Raw genomic sequence first — 24,931 nt, forward strand, 5'->3', positions numbered from 1 at the left:
AGCTGTCTCCAGTGTTCACAGACATTTTTAACACCTCACTAGAGACATGTCACGTGCCAGCCTGCTTCAAGACCTCAACCATAATCCCTGTCCCCAAGAAGCCAAGGACCACAGGACTTAATGACTTCAGACCCGTCGCCCTGACCTCTGTGGTTATGAAGTCCTTTGAGCGCCTTGTGCTTTCACACCGCAAAGCCATCACCGACCCCCTCCTGGACCCCCTGCAGTTTGCCTACAGAGCCAATAGGTCTGTAGATGATGCAGTCAACCTGACCCTCCACTACATCCTCTGGCACCTGGACTCCACAGGAACCTACGCCAGGATCCTGTTTGTGGACTTCAGCTCTGCCTTCAATACCATCATCCCGGCTCTGCTTCAGGAGAAACTCTCCCAACTTGGTGTGCCTGACTCCACCTGCAGGTGGATCACTGACTTCCTGTCTGACAGGAAGCAGCATGTGAAGCTGGGGAAACATGTCTCCGACTCACAGACCATCAGCACCGGATCCCCTCAGGGCTGCGTTCTTTCTCCTTTGCTCTTCTCCCTGTACACCAACAGCTGCACCTCCAGTCACCAGTCCGTCAAGCTTCTGAAGTTTGCGGACGACACCTCCCTCATCGGACTCATCTCTGATGGAGACGAGTCCGCCTACAGGTGGGAGGCTGACCACCTGGTGACCTGGTGCAGGCAAAACAACCTAGAGCTCAACGCTCTCAAGACAGTGGAGATGGTTGTGGACTTCAGAAAGAACCCAGCCCCACCTGCCCCCATCACCCTCTGTGGCTCCACAATCGACACTGTGGAGTCTTTCCGCTTCCTGGGAACTACCATCTCCCAGGACCTCAAGTGGGAGCTGAACATCAGCTCCCTCGTGAAGAAAGCACAACAGAGGATGTACTTCCTGCGGCAGCTGAAGAAATTCAACCTGCCAAAGACAATGATGGTGCACTTCTACACAGCCATCATTGAGTCCATCCTCACATCCTCCATCACCATCTGGTACGCTGCTGCCACTGCCAAGGACAAGGGCAGGCTGCAGCGTGTCATTCGGTCAGCTGAGAAGGTGATTGGCTGCAATCTGCCGCCGCTACAGGACCTATACGCCACCAGGACTCTGAAGCGTGCAGGAAAGATTGTGGCTGACCCCTCCCACCCCAGACACAAGCTCTTTGAGCCACTCCCCTCTGGCAGGAGGCTGAGGTCCATCAGGACCAAAACCTCACGTCACATAAACAGTTTTTTCCCCTCCACCACTAGCCTTCTAAACAAGGCCCGGAATCCATCCTGACTCTCTCCACACCCCACCTCTGGCTCCTCATGCCACTGTACCTACTCTGCTGTAGCGTTCCTTTTCACTACTGTTTAACTTATTTTAATATTTATTTAAATTTATTTTATCGTTATTAATACATACTGTGTGTATATGTTTATACTTATATTGTTTATATCTTTTTATCCTTCTTATATTTGTATGTGTGACATGCTCCAACAACACCATGACAAATTCCTCGTATGTGCAACGTACTTGGCAATAAAGCCCTTTCTGATTCTGATTTTCTTTTCAGATGGAGGAGGACTGCTCTCTCCCTTGATTCAGTTCTAGCCTTGCATATAAGTTGGCCTCTGAGGTCACTGTCAACATCTTTAAGGGTAGACTTCTCCCAATGAGGTGTTTTGTTTCAATCTTCAGCAGAGAGTTCTCAATTCTACAATGGTCAGCAAGTAAATATTATTAAATGTTATTTAGACACTTGATCAGAGAACAGCAACAGACAGATACAGCCTACTTACTCTGTTTCATCCTCCATGTACAACTCACGAGTCCCAGATCTATACATTACAAGAAGTACAGTACAAGAATTCAGTGGTTACCTACCAGAAATCATTACTGTGGTACACCTGACCAAACACTGTAGAAGTTATAAGGAAGGCCTTGGTGGTACTGTAGCATTATAGCAACTCTTCATTTATAACAGGAATCTTCAACAGGGGGTCCTCTGAGTCAATGCGCCAAATTATTAATTTTTAAATAGAAATTTCAAAAATTGTTGGGTCTTAAGATGAATCCAACAGTTGAGCTGCTTATGGGTGGGCCTATAGATAATTAATAAAAACGTTGAAGACCCCTGATTTATTACCATTGTGAGTTTCCTAAAAGAATATGCTGTTATTGTCTCACTCATAGCTATGTAATCACACCTAGGCTTCCATGTTGAAGCACATCAGTAGGTTACTTAAAGATGGGTGTAATTACTATATAGTCTTACATCAACACATTGAACTCTTACTTGAACTTGTAGAACTGAATCAGCTTGATGATGTAGTCCCTTTTCCATCTACAGACAGTGTCTGGAGAACAGATAAAGACATTACTACTGCTATAATAAAGTGCTTCATTTCATGTTACTTCTTTACCCACACAGTTTACAGGATTGTATTTCATTACTGTACATGGAAAGGCAAGTATAACATATTTGCAATAGTCTTTGTTAATAATATTCATGACCTTATTACAATATTCAAGACATTCACGCATTCACTTCAGTTGCATACTTATCGGTTTCTGTTTCTGTTGGGCTAGTTCCATCTCCCTTTTCTTCCATCTCTCCATGTCTCGCTCAGAAACCAACACTAGGCAACAACAAAATAACAGGAAACAAGACAACCGTCATTGCTACATACTCACAAAATGCACTTGTAAATGGAATCTAAAATTCTTCCATTCACAACTATTGTTGACTGCTTCTTATGTGCAGGGTTAGGTAAACCCTGCACATAAGAAGCAGTCAACACCAGGTAGGTGCCTCTCTGATGACAGATGAGATGTCTTCTTGAGCGAGAATTGATATTTTCTCCGCTCTGTCTAATCTTTGCAGGAGCTGCACCTCTGTAAAGAAAGTTGAATGTACTTATGTTTACCAATTTGTGTGTGCTCAGCTTAACTCCAAAAGATATCAAATGTTTAGACATTAAACAACTTGGCACAGTGGTAACACTGAACAACACATTTAGACAGGTTATACAGCAGTGGAAAAACCCAGGTCAGTTGATTTCCTCCGTCCATAATGTAAAAGGGCATCAGTCAGCAGGTCAAGGCGGTGAGATGGAGTCATCTCCTTTGTGACAAATCTTCGGAGGAAAGACCACAGCCTTTCCATTCCTTCCCCATCTGTGAGCCCAAACCCTTCAAGCCGCCTGGTGCTTGATCTGTGATTAAAGCAAAGTCTTCGAATATCACACACACTGACACTAAGCATTATCCTACTACAGTGGAAACTGCTTATAGTGATCACGGTTACAGTGACCAACTGCCTATATGGATCAGCTTGGGACAGAATAATTCCTATACAAATGCTGTTTAAATAATTTGTTTATAGTAATCAAGTAGTCTGCTTACAGTGTTCATTTGTGTGTGTGTGTGTGTGTGTGTGTGTGTGTGTGTGTGTGTGTGTGTGTGTGTGTGTGTGTGTGTGTGTGTGTGTGTTCTTGTTTAACTATATTCATGGGGTCCAAAAACTGGGAATACAGTATACTTTTGGGGTCCGGACAGCTTTATGGGGCCAAAATGCTGGACCCCACAACTTTAAAGGGCTGTTTGAGGGTTAAGACTTGGTTTCAAGATTAGGGATTGAATTAGGTTATGGTTAGGGTGAGGGTAAGGGTTAAGGTTAGGCATTTAGTTGTGATGGTTAAGGTTAGGGTAAGGGGTTAGGGAATGCATTATGTCAATGATGGGTCCCCACAAAGATAGTGAAACACACTATGTGTGTGTGTGTGTGTGTGTGTGTGTGTGTGTGTGTGTGTGTGTGTGTGTGTGTGTGTGTGTGACGCGTTATGTGATATTTTCCTATATTATATTTTATTTTACACCACTGTGGCTCAGTGAGTTATTTTGCGCTCCATTTCCTGCTCTGCTTGCGGTTTCAGACTTTTATGGGGAATAATTATTGTCCCTGGTCTCTCACATGAGCAGGTAGACCTACTGTATGTTTCATGAGTGGAGTGTAATGCTTTCACCCTGACCTTTCAGACTTGAAGGGCTTGGAGCAGGAGAGGGCCCTGGTACAGTTTATGTGATTTTATCTTTAAATAAGTAGCGAAGCTGTCCATTTCATTACTTTATATTCATGTAATAATTATAGAAATTAGATGTTAATCTGCATAAAAAATAAATAAAAATCCACTTATAGTTATTAACTTGACCCGGAGAGATATGAACACTGTAAGCGGTTTCCACTTTATATCACTAAACAGTGCATCTCTGAAACAAGTCAAACACCAGGTGGGGAAATGTTAGAATAAAGATTACTTTAAGGCATTTGTACTACACATTAAAAATGGAGGCCAAAAATAGAGTGAATGATGAATTTACCGGGCAGGGCAATTTGTGTTCATAAATGTGAAACGCTGGTACAGCCAAGGACATGTTGTGTGGTATGCCCTCCCCTTATTTCTAATTGAACACAGTATGGCATAATTTTGATTTAATTTGTAAAGGTCTTTTATCAAAACAATAATTCAGTTTTACACAAAAAAAAGTACTTACACATACAGGCAATGTCATAGACTACTCTGAGGTGTATGTTCTTGTCCTCACATCTTCGAAGAAGCTCATCAATGACATACAGAGGATAGGCTAATTTATTTCAACACAAAAATGTGAATAATGAAACACTTCATACTGAGGAAAAGTGAAGACTTAATAACATGCACGTGCAGAGGGGGGGCTATGGGTGCTTGAGCACCTGCCCCTTTTGCCCCTCAAGGCCAAAGTGCCATTATTTTGTCCAGATTTTTTTTTCATCTTTTTTCTTTGACGTTGGCCCACAAGTGGTCCGTTTAAGAATAATATTTAACAATAATAATTAGCTAGATAAAACGACCTAAACCTTCATATCACATGATGACCAGGCTTCCTGCCAGGCGCGCCACTTAGATACAAGTGAGTCCATGCCATCCGTCGGCGGCGCGGCCAGCAAGAGCGAGAGAAAGTTGAAGTGCAGGTAAGTGTGCTTTTGAAGTGAATGAGAATGCATGCATGCGCATTTGGTTTGTTATAGAGGCCTCTAGCCGCTGCCGCTACATAACGAGTCTCCTCCAGGATTAAAACAGCCAGCAGGCAGCTAACTTTGAAGTAGTGACATTTTGCGGTAACTGCACGAGCTGCCGCGGCCACAATTACTCATCGTGTGATAGCCTTATACCGTTTCATTCTCTGATACACAAGAGAAGACAGCAGCAGTTCTCTGTAGGTTAACAGAAGTGTGTGTGTGTGTGTGTGTGTGTGTGTGTGTGTGTGTGTGTGTGTGTGTGTGTGTGTGTGTGTGTGTGTGTGTGTGTGCGTGCAGCAGCAGTTCTCTGTAGGATAACAGTTGTGTGTGTGTGTGTGTGTGTGTGTGTGTGTGTGTGTGTGTGTGTGTGTGTGTGTGTGTGTGTGTGTGTAGCAGCAGTTCTCTGTAGGTTAACAGAAGTGTGTGTGTGTAGCAGTAGTTCTCTGTAGGTTAACAGAAGTGTGTGTGTGTGTGTGTGTGTGTGTGTGTGTGTGTGTGTGTGTGTGTGTGTGTGTGTGTGTGTGTGCAGCAGCAGCAGTTATCTTTAGGTTAACAGTTGTGTGTGTGTGTGTGTGTGTGTGTGTGTGTGTGTGTGTGTGTGTGTGTGTGTGTGTGTGTGTGTGTGTGTGTGTGTCTGCTTTCTGCCTCTCAACCAGCAGCCCACTTAAAAGAACAGGTACTTCTTTGGGAAATTAGCTTAGGTTATTTGTAGTCTATGGTGTAGGTTGGTGGTCTATACTATACTATACTTTTTGACTTAATAAAGGACATCCTTATATTTTGAGAAAATAATCTGAAACATGCTGCATACCTTTGCAAATCCCTTTCTGATTCAAAGCCTACTAGCCCACTGCTACAGAAATCTGATAGTCAGCTCAGGTTGCAGTTATAGGCTACAGTTAAACCGTTTCTGGTTTGATATCTCGTTATCTTGTATTTGTGTGAATGTAGTCTAATGTAAGGCTCTATATTTCATTTTGAGGTATACAGTATTGTGGATTTAGTATTATGTAACATTTCATATTGCACTTTCTATATACAGTTTGGATACTGTATGTAAGATTACATTTTGCTTGGACAACAGTTGCATTTTTTGGATATATTTGTGTGAATGTAGTCGAAGGCTCCATATTTCATTTTGAGGTGTACAGTATTGTGGATAAGTATTATGTTAAAATATACAGTTTTTAAAATAAAGATGACATACTGTATATTGTTAGCAAATCTTGTTCCATATGCCCTTTTTTGAATATGAGCCCCTGCCCCTCAAAAGGTCTCTGCTTAATAAGGACATTCAAAATGATCCAAACATATAAATAAAAGTGAAAATTAGAATGGTGGCAAGGTTTAAATTTTGTAATATTTTGAAATCTCCCATATACATTCCATGAGGTTCATATTTGGTGATTGAAAAAAAAAATGTATAAGCTGTTTCCCAATTCAGGGTCTGCAGCCTTCGAAGGCTGCAACTGTAGACCGAATGGCTTATGTTAGGTTCATGTCATCCTAAGCATTGAATATTGACTGAGTCAATAGTCATAAATGTCACTACTTGCCTTTCTCCTTGGCTCATGTTGACAAACATTAGTGGCATTTCATGACGACAGGAAGCTCCAAACACTCCTGTAACATCAAGTTTCTTTGCTTGTTGTTGGGACCTCAGAACGTTGCCAGGCTTGAAGTTACTACAGTCCTAAAGATTTAAGGAACTATTAGATTTATGAGCGGAATAATGGTCTTCTTCCAGGAGTTACATCTAACATGTCATGGACTCAGATTTTTCAGTCCTAATACAGTATTCTGCAACTGTGACTAACCTCGTTAGGCTTTGAGCTGTCAAGATGTGAAAGAAGGTATTCCTCTACATCCTTTTCATCAACAAACATGCGGGTTCCATGAAATGGCTCAACCACACTTGTCCCTGAGCTTTGCTTCCTCACAAGGCCAAAGTTGGCATCCAATGTCACTATCATATCTCCATCCGCCTGGGAAACAAACATTTACAGTAATCCTGGTTAATCTCATACAGCCTTCATAAATGCAGCTTGCACCAGAGAACACCTGGTCACTCACTCACTCACTGATATTATCACAATTTTATTATAATACTTATACAACAATTAACTGATTTTGCGATATAAATTTAATGCCAAAAGGTCATAAAAACAGCAATTATGGTTAATCAAACAAGAACCATGCTGGAACTACAACCAACCTTTGGACATGCTGGGCATGTGGTCCCATCATCTAACTGTGGGCAAACATCTACCAAACTTCGTTGATGAAAGTGGTAATGCCTAAACTGGGATATGGATTCTCCCACCCGGGCTCTGTAGAGTGCGTTAACCTACAGTATAAGCAGCAGTCAGTGAAAACCTTTACTTTTCATAAAATTACATCTCCTAAATAAAAGGCCAAGGTGATGGTGGTTTACTCAGACGTTATTTTTATAGAAAAATATCAATAATAATTTTGCATGCAACTATATAATCCTAGACGGTTCCATAAATAATAATGATGTAGTACAATCTAAGTAGAAGGTCCAATTGTCACATCTATGCGGACTGGTCAGTCTTCCATGAAAGTAACTAAAATATTCACTTCACAGACATGACTTCTAACTGACCTCTGCAAACTGATTTACCTCTGCAAGTGTAAGGTTGTTTTTCCAGCGTAGGGTGTTGCAAAATCCCTCAACAGAAACCTGACATTCCAGTGACAGACAAACAAAAAGCTCTAGCAGATGGATGGAAAAGGCTGTCTGGGGCTTGTCGGTTGTTGCTGGCCAGAGCCCGTACCTTAGCAGAGTGCAGGCTTCTGGTTCACACGCACACATATTGACAGTGACGGTGCAGAGCCGTCCTGCCAAATAAAAAGAGGGAAATTAAATAAAAACATAACAAAGTACTACTAGAGAGACTACCATATCAGCATAGACAAAATCACTTGAGTGTGTCACCTATACCTTAATGTTTGTTATTATTGTAATAAGCAAACAGGCACAGAAAATAATTTTCAAAAATGCATCACAAATTTGATTAATTTCTTACAGGAAATCATTACTCCACATTTAATAGGATTGGATTCCTCAACCTTAAAATTAAATACATTACATACACATTTTTTCAATATAAAATGACAAACCTGTGCTGACAATGTCCTTCATGTACACAGCATGGGTGCTATGGCCTTCAGGTAAGTATAGGAATAACCCCAGGGAAGATGGCTCATAGTAGGCCTTCTGTAAGAAAGATTGATAGCTCTAACAAAGTTTTTAAAACAACAGACTGAAGACACAAATAATTGATACAACATAGTGCTAAAATATTACCGTAACAAGATTGTAATGAATCTATTTAAAATGACTTTGAGTTAGCTATGTCTGTATGTATGACTGCATGCTATTATTCTTACATTCCACTTATCAGGTAGGTGCAGTGGATTTCTGTGAGTCCTCTTCAAACAAGCCTCACAAAAGACTGCAGTTGTGCTGCAGTCAATGCACCTATAATCAGCATCTTCTAGGCAGACAACACACTGCGTAGTGATTGGTGCTGAACATTCAAACGACCCCTTAAGCATGGCATCCTTGACTGCATCCCAGGCATGAATCTCTCTCTTCTTTGCCTTACTGTATGCAGTCTCAGAACATGAACTACAGCTAGGTGCCACATCATCAGATTCAACCTGTTGAGGTGTAACAGATGTGGAAGGGTCTGAAGGGTGGGTCTGTTTGGTGCTGGGTTGGGGAGAAGACCTTGACTAAGGTAAGAAACCTTTGCACGGCCAGCGATACACCTCCTCGCCACCTTAATCTTAACACTCCTGAAGCGTGCACTCTTAATAGCTTTCCCCATATCTGAAATATTTGGCAATTATTTATTATTTAATTAGGCAAAGTGCAGTCCTTGCTTCTTATCACAGCCTAAAATGCAGAAACACATCAGTGAACATGGGATGCAGATGAGGAATATGTGACAGACAGACAGACAGACAGACAGACAGACAGACAGATAGATAGATAGATAGATAGATAGATAGATAGATAGATAGATAGATAGATAGATAGATAGATAGACAGACAGACAGACAGACAGATAGATAGACACAGACCTGTGCTTTTGGGTATTATTATTATTTATTTTTTATTTCACTCAATATGAGTATGATATAGCTTCAGTGAAGCGTTAATGAGCAGCTACATGCAATAGGCATTACTGTCTACACTGTGTACAGTGTGGAAAACTACTTACTTTCAAGCTAATGGGGACATGCTAATTAGTAACGTTTATGCTAACGTAACGCATGTAGGCTAATAATATAAATAACGTTAAAGCAATTGCAACACGGTTATCATGTCAACACTAATGTCATGCTACACAATATAGCTACACAATATAGCTATGCAATAGGCATTACTGTCTACACTGTGTACAGTGTGGAAAACTACTTACTTCAAGCTAATGGGGACTTTTTTTTTTTTAAACATGCGAATTAGTAACGTTTTATGCTAACGTAAAGCATGTAGGCTAATAATATAGCTAATAACGTTAGCTAACGCAATTGCAACACGGTTATCTCATGTCAACACTAATGTCACGCCACCATAACACATTTAAAACATTTTTTTCTGTATTGTTTTCGCTTATTGACGCCTTTTGACTAAATAATCACAGTTTAGAACCTTATTAATGCCCTGCAGTGCCCTGCTACGCCATGAACTACTACAACTATTATTTCTAGTCATAGTTCCATTATCTTTATTGTGACTATAATTGCCTCTGTTCATCACACCCCCAACTAGCACCGTCAGACACCGCCTACCAAGAGCCTGGGTCTGTCTGAGGTTTCTCCCTAAAAGTAAGTTTTCCTCACCACTCAAGGTTTCTGCCTAAAAGGGAGTTTTTCCTCGCCACTGTCGCACTAAATGCTTGCTCTTGGGGGAATTATTGGAATTATTGGGTCTTTGTAATTTATAGAGTGTGGTCTAGACCTACTCTATCTGTAAAGTGTAACTCTTGTTACAGAGATAACTCTTGTTATGATTTGATACTATAAATAAAATTGAATTGAATTGTGTCAATCTAATAATATTACCGTTAGGGCTGGGCAAAATGGAGAAAATCCAACATCACCATATTTTTGACCAAATACCTTGGTATTGATATTGCGACGACATTAAAGGCAAATAATAGAACAGCTAGAACAGTCCGGTAAGTTAAAAAATGACTAGGGTTGTCAGCATTAACGCGTTAATCGCGATGTGATTAAGGGCCGAGCATAGCGCGTTAATTTGTTTTAATCGCATTAATCGCATGCCGCCATTTATTAATTTATTTTCACTTCACTCGGCTTCGCGTCGTGCCTAACAGGCTACTATTTTGACCCTTTGCCGCACTTTGCCATACTTCCTCGTAACACATCCTACTGCTGCAGGCTGCAGGCATGATGGAGAAAGACAGCAGCAACACAATCTGAATGGCGCTTTTTATTTTCTTATTATTTAATTTTTTACTCCCGGACGGGTCGAAAGCCATATGCACATTGTGTAAAGCAGAATTAAAATATCACCGAAGCACGTCAAGCTTGAGCTACCACCTACAAGCTAAGCATAGTACAGTTAACATGACTCAGGTTGATGCTAGCAGGCTCAGGCAAAGCACTATTTTGGAGAGTGCTACTTGCCGACCTGCGGATGAAACCAAATCCAAAAAAATTACTACCGCTCTTGGGTGGTAACTAACTGCAGACCCTTCAGCATCGTAGAAGACTTGGGCCTTAAAGACTACGGTTGGCATGTTCTGACCAGTCTTATACATTGCCGTCGAGGGGGACAGTAGTTTCACGCACGCATACACAGCCTGTACGACACAGAGAAAGCAGCCAAACTGGAACTGCTGCAAAGTGATGCAAGGTGATCACTGGACGTCAGTGAGTAATCAAAATTATTTAGTTAGAGTTACTGCACACTATATTGACTCTAGATTCAAATGTGTGACTAGATTCACACATTTTCTTTTGTTTACAGTAAATAAATAAATAATAAACAAATACAAATCTTAAAATCAAGTTCATAAAGTCACTTTCTTTGCATTCATTTGATTCCCAATCAAGTTACACTGGTAAGAATTGCTTTCCATTGTTAATATGTACTTAAAAGCAGTTCTGAAATGCAAAATAATTGAATTTTAATCATGTGATAAAACATGCGATTAATCGCGATTAACTATAGAAATTCAGCGATTAATTGCGATTAAAAAAAAAAAATCATTTGACAGCCCTAAAAAGTACATCACATTACTGTAATGCAGCCTTTAAAACCAGGAAAAGACAACAATGTCATATAACGATTTTACGATATCCAAAATCTAAGACGATACCTAGTGTAGCCGGGTGGTGAATTGGTTGTAACAACCCCATCACAGTTATTTCTGGTTTGTTTCAGTATGTATTTTGTGTTCTAAAAATAAAAGAAATCTGCATATGTTTGTTTGTTTGCTGGCAGAGCGTACATTTTAAGTAGTTATTCCAGCCACTAGGTGGCGGTGTCACACGCCAAGAGTTGCGCGGTGCCTCTTGGTCGCTCTCTTTTTCTTTTCGGGCCGATCAGGGAAACTGCACTGTGGAGAATCCTGTGTACATCGTGTGAAATAAATAGGTATATATTGCATAACTGGTTAAAAACATGTATGTACAAAAGGTTAAAATGATATCTGTGTTCATCGTTTAACTGGATGATATGTTATAGATGAGATTGACTTTGGATGGATGTCGATGGATTTCACGTGTAGCGGCCGACGCCAGTGTTTCCATGTGTTAGCAAGACAGAGTGACAAGTGTGTGAAGTTGTGCGCTCCCTGGTGAAGCCCGTTTATTTTCGGAGTCTGTATTCTGTGAAATGTAAGTGGTTTCTAAGTCAAACTGTACATTTAAGAATCAACTGGAGTTTATTGTGAAGGTATATTTATATTGTTTTATTTTGTTTTCTATGTCAGTGTTCTAATCCCACTGCCGTATGTTTGGATAATTTTGTTTTAATAATTTTGGTTTTGGCCTTTCTGTCAAATTGAAAGTACTGTAAATATTACAGAAATAAACGAACCCCGACAAAGTTATTGTGTTCTGTGTGGGTCTAAGTTCAGCAGGCTACACTAGTCTCATATCACGATAGATATATCGATATATTGCCCAGCCCTTTTTACTGTATATTATTGTTTGTGGTGGTGGTTTCCAAAAAAACTAATGGTTGTTTGGCTGTGTGCATGCCGTCATGATGTGTAGGCACATGACATTTGTGTGCCAGGAGGGAGTGGCTGTCATGTGTTCTGCACCCCAGCCGCTGACTTCCGCTTCAGTGCACACACAGCTTGTGTGATGATGCGATTATTTGTGAGGAGGATTTGCATTTTGCTTAAGAAATTAGCTGTTTTCTTTTTGGTGATAACTCTCTCATGCTGTTTACCTGTTGCATTTCTGAGACTGGAGTAGTCTTAATTTTTGTATCAGAGCTAAAATTGTCGTAAGTAACGTCTGCGGTACTATAACAGAAGATACAGAAGGCTGGTAGTTTGCTATCTTTTCTGATGAGGGAAGGGGTGTCAGAGGGCCAAGGTTTAGGAGTCACGGTTTGCTACTGGCAGCAACATTAAATAGACTACAACAAATACAGTACAGTATTTGTCTATTATGTCCTTCTCAGGGCCTCTTGCTTGACCTGGTTAAAGTTTGATGCATATTTTAGTGTTCTATTCTGTCGATTTTTTTCTCGATCAATCTATAAGTTGTTTGGTCTATAAAATGTCAGAAAATGGTGAAAAACGTGTTTCCCAAAGCCCTAGATGACGTCCTCAAATGTCTCGTTTTGTCAACAACTCAAAGATTGTCATGGTTCAGAGAATGTTGGACCCAGACAGCCAGGAAAAAGTAGTGAGCTTGAAGATTTAATAAATGAAAATCCATACAAACGAGGTGTCCAGAAAACAGCAGGCAAGGTCATCTATGGGGTATTTCCCAGGGTGCTTAAAGCCTGTGCCCCCCAGTTGTGTGGAGTACTAAGTCTAGTCTTCAGCCTGAGCCTGCACCTACAGAGGGTCCCCGTGCTGTGGAAGACGTCCTGCCTCGTTCCTGTTCCTAAGACGCCGCGTCCCAGCGGCCCTCAGGACTACAGACCGGTGGCTCTGACATCCCACATCATGAAGACCTTCGAGAGGCTCGTCCTGGAGCAGCTAAGGCCTATGGTCAGGCCCTTCACTGATCCACTACAGTTCGCCTACCAGCCCAGCCTGGGAGTTGAGGACAGCATCATCTACCTGCTGAACAGAGTCTACACTCATCTGGACAAGCGTGCGAGCACTGTGAGAGTCATGTTCTTTGACTTCTCCAGTGCTTTCAACACCATCCGTCTGGCTCTACTGGGTGAGATGGGTGGAGGCCCCCATCGTGTCCTGGATTGTTGATTACCTGACGGGCAGACCACAGTACGTACGCCTAAAGAACTGTGTGTCTGACAGGGTAGTCAGCAACACTGGAGCTCCACAGGGGACTGTCCTCTCTCCCTTCCTCTTCACCCTCTTCACCTCGGACTTCAACTATTGCACTGAGTCCTGCCACCTTCAGAAGTTTTCTGATGACTCAGCAATAGTAGGCTGCATAGAAAAGGGTGATGAGACTGAATACAGGACTGTTGTGGGCAACTTTGTCACTTGGAGTGAGCTGAACCATCTGCAGCTCAATGTGACAAAAACGAAGGAGCTTGTAGTGGATCTGAGGAGGGCGAAATCACCTGTGACCCCTGTTTCCATCCAGGGGGTCCCTGTGGACACTGTTGAGGAGTACAAGTACCTGGGGGTGTACTTAAACAATAAGCTGGACTGGACTAGACACGCCGAGGCTGTCTACAAAAAGGGCCAAAGTCGACTCTTTTTCCTCAGGAGGCTGAGGTCCTTTAACATCTGCCGGACGATGCTGAGGATGTTCTATCAGTCTGTTGTGGCCAGTGCTATCTTCTTCGCTGTCACATGCTGGGGCAGTGGGATGAAGGTCGCAGACACCAACAGATTGAACAAACTGATCAGGAGGGCTGGTGGTGTCGTGGGGGAGGAGCTGGACACACTGACGACCGTGGCTGAGAGGAGGATGCTGTCCAGGCTTCAGTCCATCTTGGATAATGTCTCACACCCTCTCTACGACACACTGGCACAGCAGAGGAGCACCTTCAGCAGAAGACTCCTCTCACCCAGATGCACCACAGAGCGCCACAGGAAGTCGTTCCTGCCTGTGGTCATTAAACTTTACAACGCCTCCCTCAGAGAGTCACACACCCCCTCTCTGTAATCATCTCATCTCAAACATAGACAATCACTTCTCTTTCTATTGCACTATAATCATCTCAACATAGACAATTATTTCTCTTTTTTATTGCACTATTTGCACATTAACACTGTACATTTCATATTTTATTCACTGTACATTTCATTTCATATTTCATATTTTATATATTATTACTGTATATTTGTTTTTATTCTACATGTAAATTCTGGATAATATATGTTGTTTGTATATGTTGTTTGTATACCTGGAGTGGTAACAAAAATAATTTCCCCCTGGGATTATTAAAGTATTTCTGATTCTGATTCTGATTCAAAATGTGGTAGCAGCCAAAAACAGGAATCACAGAAATCAGCAACACAGAGACAAAACGGATAGACCACCACACAAAATCCAACACAGAAATAATGACCTGACAACAGACAAAGAAAAACACAGAGACTAAATACAAGAGGTAACGAGGAAACAAGAGACAGGTGACATGAGCACGCAGTAACAGGTGAAACCAATCAGGGTGGGGCAGACAATAACAAAAGGCGGGAAAACACAATGCAGGAAGTAAAACAAGACATGACAAGGGAGAAAAACAGACTACCAAAATAAAACAGGAAACAGAACAAATACACAATCATAACAAAGATATTTAGCTTTCTGTCCCAGAGAGAAGAAATTAGAAAATATTCACAATTAAGAAGCTAGAATCAGAGAATTTATACTTTTTTTCAAATAAATTACGCAAACCGATTAATTGATTATCAAAATAGTTGCCGATTAGTTTAATAGTTGACAACGAATTGATTAATCGATTAATCTTTGCAGCTCTAGACACAACCAAAAAGATATGATGCACAGGCAACCATATGGTGAAGACATACATTTATTACAAATAACTAATAATATTGTTCAAAGTCTGTACAGTGATGAAATGAGAAAGAAAGAAGGAGCACTATTTGAATAAGACAGAGCACTATTTGAATAAAACGTTTATACAAAATTGCCCAAGAAAAAGGCAAAATGTCTAGTAACAGGTAAAAGTAAAATTTTAAAGGAACTAAAACAAAACCTTCTTGGTGTGTTAGCCCCTAAGGCCCTGATCCGACGGAGCGCGTTTTAGCAGCTTGGGGCGGCTTTTTGTAATTGTATTACATTCATTGTATTTTCAATGAGAATTAAGTGTTTCGCTCTCTGCTTTGTGCGTTGCTGAGCGCCTCACATTTTTGCAACAGCTCCCTTAACGTTTGAAAAAACTTCAACTCAAACCTGAAAGGCGCCCAAAATTATTAACTTTACAGCAAAATAATGGTTGGCTAAGGACAGGTGATTCGTTGGTTGCCTAGCAAGCCTAACAAAAAAGGCAGTGACTGCGCCTCCCATTTTGCAACCTGAAAAAGCGCTGTCTGATCGTGGCCTAAATCAGCAGTTAGTGAGGTGCCTTCCTGCTGGCAAAGTCATTTATAACATCATCATAACAGATCTGGCTACCAACCTGGAGGTTGATGCTTATTACTGCCACTGAGGCGGTCCTCTATGGCTACCTAGGCCAAGTAAGTTTATTCGTTTTTTTCTGTCCTGTCATCACCAGCAGCAGCATTGCAGCAGCAAATTGATGGACCTGCTGTGACATAAAGAAAATAGGGTTTGTAATGTAACTACTTAGCCACTAGATCAGCCAGAGGGCGTTTTGCAACCTGCAAAGGCACTCTGTCTGAACAGGGCCTTACTCTTCCAAATGCAGAAAACTGAAACTGGGACGACCTTCTCTGTTACTCAGAGGGACATTATCAGACTCGATCTGCTGACTGGCTTTTACGTCATGTTCATCAAGCTCGGTCTGAACTTGGAAAAACTGCTTCGTTTTAGTGCACCTACTCCTGCTTATTGGAGTGCTAATTACAGCACTTTCTTAAAATCAACTCAATTGTGTCTCTTGGACAATGTAGAAATCTGGTTTTAAACCTGCAAACTTCTTGTTGCACCTGCAATCGCTAACGTTTGGTCGTGACGTCGACCTAGCATCACTAGCGTTTGCCTTAGCCAACTCCTTCACTACTAACGGAGCAAGCTGGAAAATCAAACTTTTCCCAAACCCCGTGGGGAGGAGGGCCACAACGTCATGGCCACCAACAAAACTCAGCAAAGATTGTTCTTGCTTGGGCTTTAACTTCTGGATATTTGGCAGTGTTGCCACAATGGACCGAATGGCTTCGCTCCCATCTTTCTCCGCCGCAATTACGGAACAACAACTCAAACTAGCACACATCCTCAACATCATCGTTCTCAGCCACTCCCTCTGTTCGCTAATTAGACCGGTAAAGATTTGGCCGGAGAAAACCCAAGAATATACTGAAAACCCAGACGTAGTACTGAAGGAAAATGAAAATTGAACGGAAGTACGTAGGAGGGCGAAGCCAGGCTAGTGTAGATTGGCATAAAGGTAATTTTTTGCATTTATAAAATATGATGAAATGCATTGTGGGATTGTTAGCTATCGTTGGAATTTTTGAGGGCACTACACAGCAGATACGCTCAGAATTCATTTGCTGAAATAAAAGCGTGGAGGGTAAATCGAGCACACTATAGTGAGGCCTTACTTATAGGCACGGTGATGTCAGAGTGCTAACATGCTAACAGTGACAATGTTAACATGCTGATGTTTAGCAGCTGTGTTTGCCATGACTGTGTCCAAATCACTCCCTGTTTACTATATAGTGCACTACATTTCCTGTCCACCAGTTTGAGTGTCCAAAAATGTATGCAATTGGGAAAGATCAAAAAATGTATTTGCAAAACTCATTGGTTAGCTGTCATCACCCATGAATCATTTTCTATGGCAGTGGTTCTCAACCTGGGGGTCAGGACCCCAAGGGGGTCGCAAGTAAATTTCTGGGGGTTACCAGATGGTTGGGGAGAAAGGCTAGGTGCTAGCTGCTAAAACTAAACTTCCGTTAAAACAAAGCATTATTTGTTTACATGTATTAATCAGAGCATTCACAAAACAAAATCACTCAAAATCAGCAGGGGGAAGACGTGTAGAAACAGCTGTTTCCAACAGTTTGCAGCTCCCTTTCTCTCGTTGTCGATAGGGGTGAAGGGGGTCTAAACACAAACTTCATTATTCTGGGGGGTCGCGACTCGAAAAGGTTGAGAACCACTGTTCTATGGTACACGAGAAACATACTGTTTGAAAACTAAACATAAACTCCATTATTGTGTGACTGTCCATAATCTGTATCAGTGATTATTTTCCACAGAGGGCAGCAGTCAGGAGGAAAATGCAACACTGGAAGATAAAGTACTTGGATAAGCTACTATTCCCAGTAGTAGTCTACTGCTACTAGTTACTTATAAGCCTACTACTACTACTAACATGCACATTATAACACATTGCTAGTGTTACTATTATGACTGTTACAATTAGAGCTACAGCATCTACTGTACTGCAGATCTGCAATTATCAAGATAAACAAAGGATTTGTAATTCAAAAAAACACTTTCCCAGCATCAACATTTTATTTATCAAAGAAAATGGACCATTGGCCCCATTACCAGCCTTACTGTTGGTTTGTATCAAATAAAATGCTGGTTTGCAGCCCAAAAAAATACAATTAACATCATTCGTACTTTCACAGACTACAAAAATGGACACATTGTCACAGTATTTACAGAATTTAAGACCCATGCTGCTTTCAATAGTCGGAATTCTGTCATTTCTTTACACAGTGACATATATTCCACCTCCTTCCATCCTGCCATATTACTGTCAATTGTCATATTGGCCCAAACATAATACATTTTGGAAAGTACCTTTTAAATAGGGAGGGTTGTATTATATATATTGAGGACAAGACATTTAAGTATTCGCGTCAGATTGTTTTTTTAGAATTGGGAGAGTACTGGTGTAATGCTGGCTCCTACAGAGAGTGATGCATTATGGGTTGTTTGAAGCCTTAATGTTCACTGTCAAGGGGACTGTCTTCTTATAATCAGGGTTTTCTCAAATTTGGAGCCGATATGCTATCTGATTAGGTAAAGGTCTATTGAGACGCCTATGAAGTTCACGATACTGACATAAGCTCTCCCTTTTACAGTAGATTGTTTATATGAGGCATTATTTACTTGATCCCAATGAAATCCTAATGGTCTATTAAATATGTCATTGACATAAACCCTTCAGCTAAATTAACTCCTGTTAACACTGTGTACTACCTATTAAAGGAGAGAACATTGTGACTGATCTGAACACTAGAGTACAGACCAGTCATAGTAACAGTGATTTTGTGTCGTTTTTTTTTTATTTTTTTTAAATGGGATCTTTTAAGTTATTCTCATTGTTGCAGTCTATATTTTGTTTCACAATATTCATTCTCAGTGTCTTTTTATAATCTACCTCTCACTGAAGTCGAAGGTTTTCAAATTCGACACATAGCAGCTTTAAAACACAGTAGCTGATTTCTAATTATCAACTTGAACAGAACTGAAAATAGAACCAAAATATAAAATAAATATCAGGAAACTTTCTTTTGTACAATTCTCATTCTGTGAGCATTAACGTCAGGGCCACAAGAGACGGTTTAGCATCAAGGCTATTTTCCCATAATCCACAGCAGTCACTCCAACATCCTGAGATTAGTCCACTTTTTTTGGCTTGCGATTCTTCCACATGATAACTGCAGTGAAGGCCCCTGTGGAGAAGATAAGAGTGGTAATAACATTGACATAGACACTACACACATGTCACGCCACATTTAACATGTAGAGCGGGTTATCTGCAGACTGCTTTGTCTACTCACCTATACAGAGGAGCAGTATTACTGCTGCAATGCCAGGCAGAATGACTGAGTATTCCCGAGGAAGAAAATACTTGTGCAGTACGTGATCACTGTCCACGAAAGGCTGAAAAAAAAAAAAAAGGACGGAATACCACATCATATATATCATTTAAAAAGTTTTCTTAAACATGCTATTAAAATGCAATCATGTAAAACATGTAGGGTAATTATGCATGTAATAATAATTAAGTGAGACAGTGGAATTTCCGGCGGCAACGGAGCAATCCCAGAAGTGGAACATCGTGGATATAGACTACTGCAGGGGTAAAAATGTGCTTACTTAAATAATTTTGACATGTATTTTGACAGCCTCCCTCCTTTTGGTTGTTCTATAAACTGTACTGTGTGGACACAGCAGAAAGGTTTTAGAAGAAAAAAAAGGTTTAGGTCTCTTATAAGGGTTTTAGGGACATAAACAGAACCTACCAGGATGATGACCCAGACAGAGTAGTATGTGAACAACAGGAGGCTGAAGACAACAAGACTCATGCCAACTGCTTGATCCACTCCTGTAGCCTGAATGTAAAAAAAAGAAAAACTGAGCAGAAGGCATTTGGTGGTGTTATATGCGGCATAACTTTAAATCCCAACCAAATTATTTGAAATATTGTCCAGATGAACTTGAATGAATGTGGGATAACAGTGCAGATAACTAGGGTTGTGCAATTAATCGAATTTTGATCGCATTTTCGATTTTGGCTCCAAGCAATCACAAAAACAATATAATCCAGAAAAACATTTCACACATTACATCTGCAAGTAAACTCTTATTTTGTCTTGTTTTCTGAATGACACGCACACTTTCGCCCCTACCGAAGGCTAAACTCAATCTTAGATTATTTTTTCAACGGGAAAAGTATTACATTTCACAGTTCAAGGTGTTTTCACTGTTGATTTGTTTAACTGTTTTTCTTCTTCTTTTTAAGATTATTTTTGGGGCATTTTAGGCGTTTATTTGTACAGTACAGCTGAAGACATGAAGAGAGAGAGAGGGAACGACATGCAGCAAAGGGTCGCAGGTCGGAGTCGAACCCGCGGCTGCTGCGTCCAGGAGTACACCTCTATATATGGGCGCGCGCTCCACAAGGTAAGCTACCCAGGTGCCCTGTTTTACTCTTTTTCAAGTTCAATAAAGGCATCTTTCCAAAAGTCAATGAGTAGTCAATGAGATTGTGTTAAATAATCCTGATTTCAATATTGACCAACATAACAGGTTTTTTTTTTTTTCCATAATCGAGCAGCCCTAGGTGCTACTAGCTGAATAATCTTTTTTTTTTTTTTTTTTACTTAAAGGGGTGATAGAATGATTATATAGGGTATTTCACACTGTTCCTTAAGGTCTCCTAATAGGGTATGTAACACTGATTGGGCTGAAAATTGCCCGGTTGCCATTTTATGGGCCCTTATGCATCCCTGTGTTTTGGCTCTATTTGGAACGGGAGCTTTTCTTCCAAATATGGTATGCTCATGAATATTTAGATGAGCTGCACGCTGATTGGTTGAGGAACCACATACAGATACATTGGAGACGAGACAGCAGGTCTCATATTTCAGACACTGCAATGTTTCGTTACTAAATTCACTTCTGAGACTTTTTTTTTATACGAGAAATCAACTATATAAAGCTCAAATATGGGCCATTTTACGAAAATTGGCTAATTGCAAATTTGGGAAGACGTGTCGGACTTCAGGAGGTCCACAGTCTGACGAGACAGCGGCAGCCCCGCTGCGCTCCATACCAAGGAGAAAGTCACCGTTTCTGGGTTACTGGACAACCGGGGCTCCGCGGAGCTGGCCAGCTGCCAGCATAACTATAGTATATTTACAGTTTGAATTTCGTCACGCCACTTATATAACAGCTACCCTAAGGTCTTACAAAGCGAACGCTTGTGTCCGATTTCAATTTAATGCATTTTTGTGAATTTGAGGGGTTTCATTAGCTGCTGGTGTCCCTTCAATCCTATCGGCTAGCTGCAGGCCCTGGAGCTCCGTCAGGGTCTCGGCATTTGCCTCAGCGCCAGCTGGGCTGCGTCTAGTGTATAAAGGCGTATAAATGCCTATGACTAGACGCAGCCCAGCTGGCACGTGCAAATGTGACGTCATGGGATCGCCGTGACTATTTATACCATAGACTGTATATAAGAATGGACCAACAGATACCGTTGCTCTGGACGGAGACCAGTGAAGGCCGTTAGAAGCACTTTTCCGGTGAGCACTGAGCGTTACTGCGCAACCTCCAACTGAGAGAGACGACGTAAATGTGCCGTGAGCAACGTGTCTGAAAGTTGTAAGTCTTCTGGTAGCTGTGCCAAGAGAAATCTCAATCATTCCCAATCTTGCAGAGACGGAGAGCGTAGGTATATGTAAGGAGATAACATAGGCACAGGCTAATTATTGCTAACTAAAATGCTAGTTAACATTAGTAATTACACTTAAACAGCTAATGTGAGACGAAACTGCCTGCGCGCTTCTCCTGTACTATACGGTAATTCCTCTACTATGCGACAGTAAGTCGCGTGGTTATGACTCAATCGTTAGCCTATTTTTACAAAAACGTCTGCTACGGAGCCATAACGTGAGGTACAAGGCAATGGAGCCTTTTATACATTGTCGTGTTTCTTTAGAAATAAACAATGGACAAATAGAGTCTTTAAACGTTTCAGATGTAAAGTTATTCGCTGTCAAAGTGGCGCCAAAATGAATGGCAGTCAATGGAATGCTAACAGGAGGTGATCGCTTTGTAGCATTAAAATGGCGCCATAGGAGGTTCGCGGTCCGTGGAGAAGCTTACCCCCTTGATTTATACCCGCGCTGGTGCTCGCGACACTAGTTGCAGTCTTCTCCTGAACAGAGGTGGCGCTAATGAGCAAAGGCTACAGACATTCCTCCTTCTACGGACTAGAAGAAGAAGAAAAAGATAAACAACGGCAGAACCGGCAGCAGCATTGCCGTCAATGCTTCGATTTGATTCGATGACCTACTTCGTCGGATCAAGCCTTTCATTCGCCATAAAATAACTACTAACTCGTTCAGGCCTCCTGTTTCCGCTTTGTCGCGCGCGCCGGCAGGATATTACGTCATTTTGACGTCAGGATGGCGTGCGCCACCTTGGATGCGTCTAGCGTAAAGAGCCTTAAGAGCCTTTAGCCTGCTGAGCTCCTGCTGAACTGCGACACACAGTCGGATAAAATTTGCAATTAGCCATCAATTTTTTGAAATGCACCCCCCATTGGCTGCCGCTCACATTGCAATTTAACAACAAGTAGAACTATTCAGAGGTTATTGGGCCCGTCCAGGTTAACTCCACATACTGTTGTGTTGATGTAGTTTCTTGTCAAAATGTTCACTTTCTTCCGAGTCGACTATTAAACGTTCTAATTGGACAACGTTCAACTTGTCAGTTCTGTCAGCTCATCGTCCTGATATCAAACATCTTGAAACATTAAAACGGTAAATGAGTCAGTGTAATATAACATAAATTGGAAATAGTCTATAGATATAGTTGTAACCCACTCCCTCTGTGCGTCTGCCGCCTGGAGGTACCCCTCGGCACTGCTGCGATACTCTGCGTTGTGTTGTGTTAGGGGTGAAGTGCAGAGAGAAGGGGGCACGGGACGCTGGGTTGAAGATTGTGGCTGAGACCATCTGGTTATATTGTCACAGATAAGGCTGGTTCCCTCATCCCCTTAACGGAGTACATACAGTTTTAAAACAAACACGGCGGCCTACACAGATCAAGTGTAAACTACGGTGTCTCGTAGGGTACAAAAAAGCGAAAATTGCTGAACTGCATCTGTTACAGTGATGGCAACAGTGCCGCCTAGTGGCCTACTTCAGGCTACTACCTTACATAGTCATAGATGTAATGATAGTAAAATATATTGTCAGGTAAACACTAAACATTTTTCTTGGGGGGTTGGTGTTCGGACAGACCTGCCCTCACTGCTGAGATGGATTGAAAAACGTCGCTATCCGTGATGTCCTAAACTATAGAACAAACTCCATTCAAATATCTGTTAGTTAACAGTTGATTTGCTTATAAATTTGCAAACATACGCATGTCGCACAACATCAGATACATTTAGTTTATGAATTAACAATGCTACATTGCGGCGTCAAACCTATTAATGTTAGTTTATGTTACATAAATGACTTGCGAAGGAACGTTTTGGGGAAACCTGTTGTAAAGTTGAGGGAATTGTGATTAACAAGTTGTTTACGGGTTTAGTACATGTGCAAGTTAGTTAGTTAATTACATTTGCTATAAACTAAAACGAACACAAAACGCGAATTATAATTGATTTCACGCCAACTACAGAGCCAACGTTGACGTTATAAACTAACATTATTGTGTCTAAGATGTTTCTCATAAACGTGAAGATTAACGTTAGCTAGCTAACAGTTACTGTCTATAACGTTAGTTAACTGTGCTTTAGCCAGCGTAGCTTCATTATCGGATGAAACGGTCCAAAGATTTAGTCTGCTTATCAGTCAGTTAACGTTATAGCTTCAAAGAGCTGCAATACATCCACTTGTTTAAGTTTAATCAGTTTATCTTTCTTACCATTTCTGTTTGCTGACGCTTCCGGCTGTTCTTCTTCCTGTTGATAAATCCGGCTGACAAGATGGATCGGAGGGTCTCTGCTGCCCCCTACTGGTTGACCTGCAAAAACATGTTATAATGATAATGAAGCTACTGCAACTTCATGTACCGTAGCCTATGTATGATACAGACCCGTAGCCAGACTAGTGGAAGGTTAGTAGTAGGGGTAGTGGACATTATTTCAGTTTCCCTCTATTTGTATTTACTTATGAGTTTCAAATACTTTATTTTGGTGACTTTTTATGCACTAATTTGTGCTGGATTAGCTTGTCTTTTTGATGCACCGAATATCAGAATCAGAATCAGAATCAGCTTTATTTGCCAGGTATGAGGACACATACGAGGAATTTTGCTTTGGATTATACATTGCTCACAATGTGCTTACTCATACAAAACAAACAACAAAAACAAACAATATATACAGGTTGAGGCAGTAGTGCAATGAAGAGTGCAAAGTGTGCAGGAGTAGGCTAAATTATTTTTGTAATAAATTATTATTATTTTATTATGGAGCATAATGCAAAGGATGCTGGAATAAATAAGTATTATGTTATTATATAAGTATTATATTACAATATGAACAGCTCTGAAATAGAGAATGATTAATAAATAATAAGTGGAACCAGTAAACAGGTGCTGATTAGAGACAGTGTTGCTGGGTTACTGCACAGGAATTGAACCTGACACTGTGAGTCAGAAGTCAGCTGTTCATCAGAGTGATGGCTTGTGGAAAGAAACTGTTCCTGAGTCTGTTGGTTTTGGCGTATAGTGCTCTGTAGCGCCTACCAGAGGGGAATAGCTGGAACAGGTTGTGTCAGGGGTGAGATAGGTCTGCAGTGATGTTTCCTGCCCGTTTCCTGACTCTGGAAGTGTATAAGTCATGAATGGAGGGCAGGTTGGCACCGATGATGTCATGGTTAGCGAGGATGGTGGACCCAAATGCAGAGAGCAGGCGAAGGAGTAATGAGCACGAGGATTTATTAAACACAAAAACAGGAGCAAACCAAAGGCGGTCCAAAAATGGAGCAGGCAGAAAACAACAGAACAGGCTACGACATGCTGACAGGAACAAAACCAGACACAAACAATGATCTGACGAGAGACAAGGGAAAACAGAGAG

General features: G+C 41.2%; 2 protein-coding genes across 2 annotated transcripts in view; both read right to left on the bottom strand.

Moving 5' to 3' along the window:
- The window catches only part of pip5kl1 (phosphatidylinositol-4-phosphate 5-kinase-like 1), a 68,574-nt gene extending 52,673 nt beyond the window's left edge, over positions 1–15,901 (bottom strand). The window contains exons 1-2 of the mRNA XM_035991609.1: positions 15,747–15,901; positions 15,566–15,587 (exon numbers count right to left, since the gene is read on the bottom strand). The gene's annotated coding sequence lies outside the window, so the exon portion shown is untranslated. The remainder of the gene's footprint in view (positions 1–15,565; positions 15,588–15,746) is intronic.
- A 2,367-nt stretch (positions 15,902–18,268) lies between these two features.
- dpm2 (dolichyl-phosphate mannosyltransferase subunit 2, regulatory) lies at positions 18,269–23,879 on the bottom strand. The gene is made up of 4 exons (XM_031287344.2): positions 23,773–23,879; positions 19,635–19,724; positions 19,170–19,272; positions 18,269–19,061 (listed from the first exon to the last, which is right to left on the bottom strand). Exons 1-4 carry the CDS (start codon positions 23,773–23,775, stop codon positions 19,006–19,008), a joined length of 252 nt encoding a protein of 83 aa, XP_031143204.1. The 5' UTR covers positions 23,776–23,879; the 3' UTR covers positions 18,269–19,005.
- Positions 23,880–24,931: the final 1,052 nt, after the last annotated feature.

This window comes from Sander lucioperca, chromosome 14, assembly GCF_008315115.2.
Source record: "Sander lucioperca isolate FBNREF2018 chromosome 14, SLUC_FBN_1.2, whole genome shotgun sequence".
In the NCBI taxonomy this organism is placed as follows: Eukaryota; Metazoa; Chordata; class Actinopteri; order Perciformes; family Percidae; genus Sander; species Sander lucioperca.

Excerpts from the sequence above, each read along its gene's own strand:
- dpm2 (XM_031287344.2), bottom strand. Across the intron at positions 19,273-19,634 it reads CTGTCTGGGTCATCATCCTG|CCTTTCGTGGACAGTGATCA; the intron begins GTAGGTTCTGTT and ends TTTTTTTTTCAG. Across the intron at positions 19,062-19,169 it reads AATACTGCTCCTCTGTATAG|GGGCCTTCACTGCAGTTATC; the intron begins GTGAGTAGACAA and ends TCTTCTCCACAG.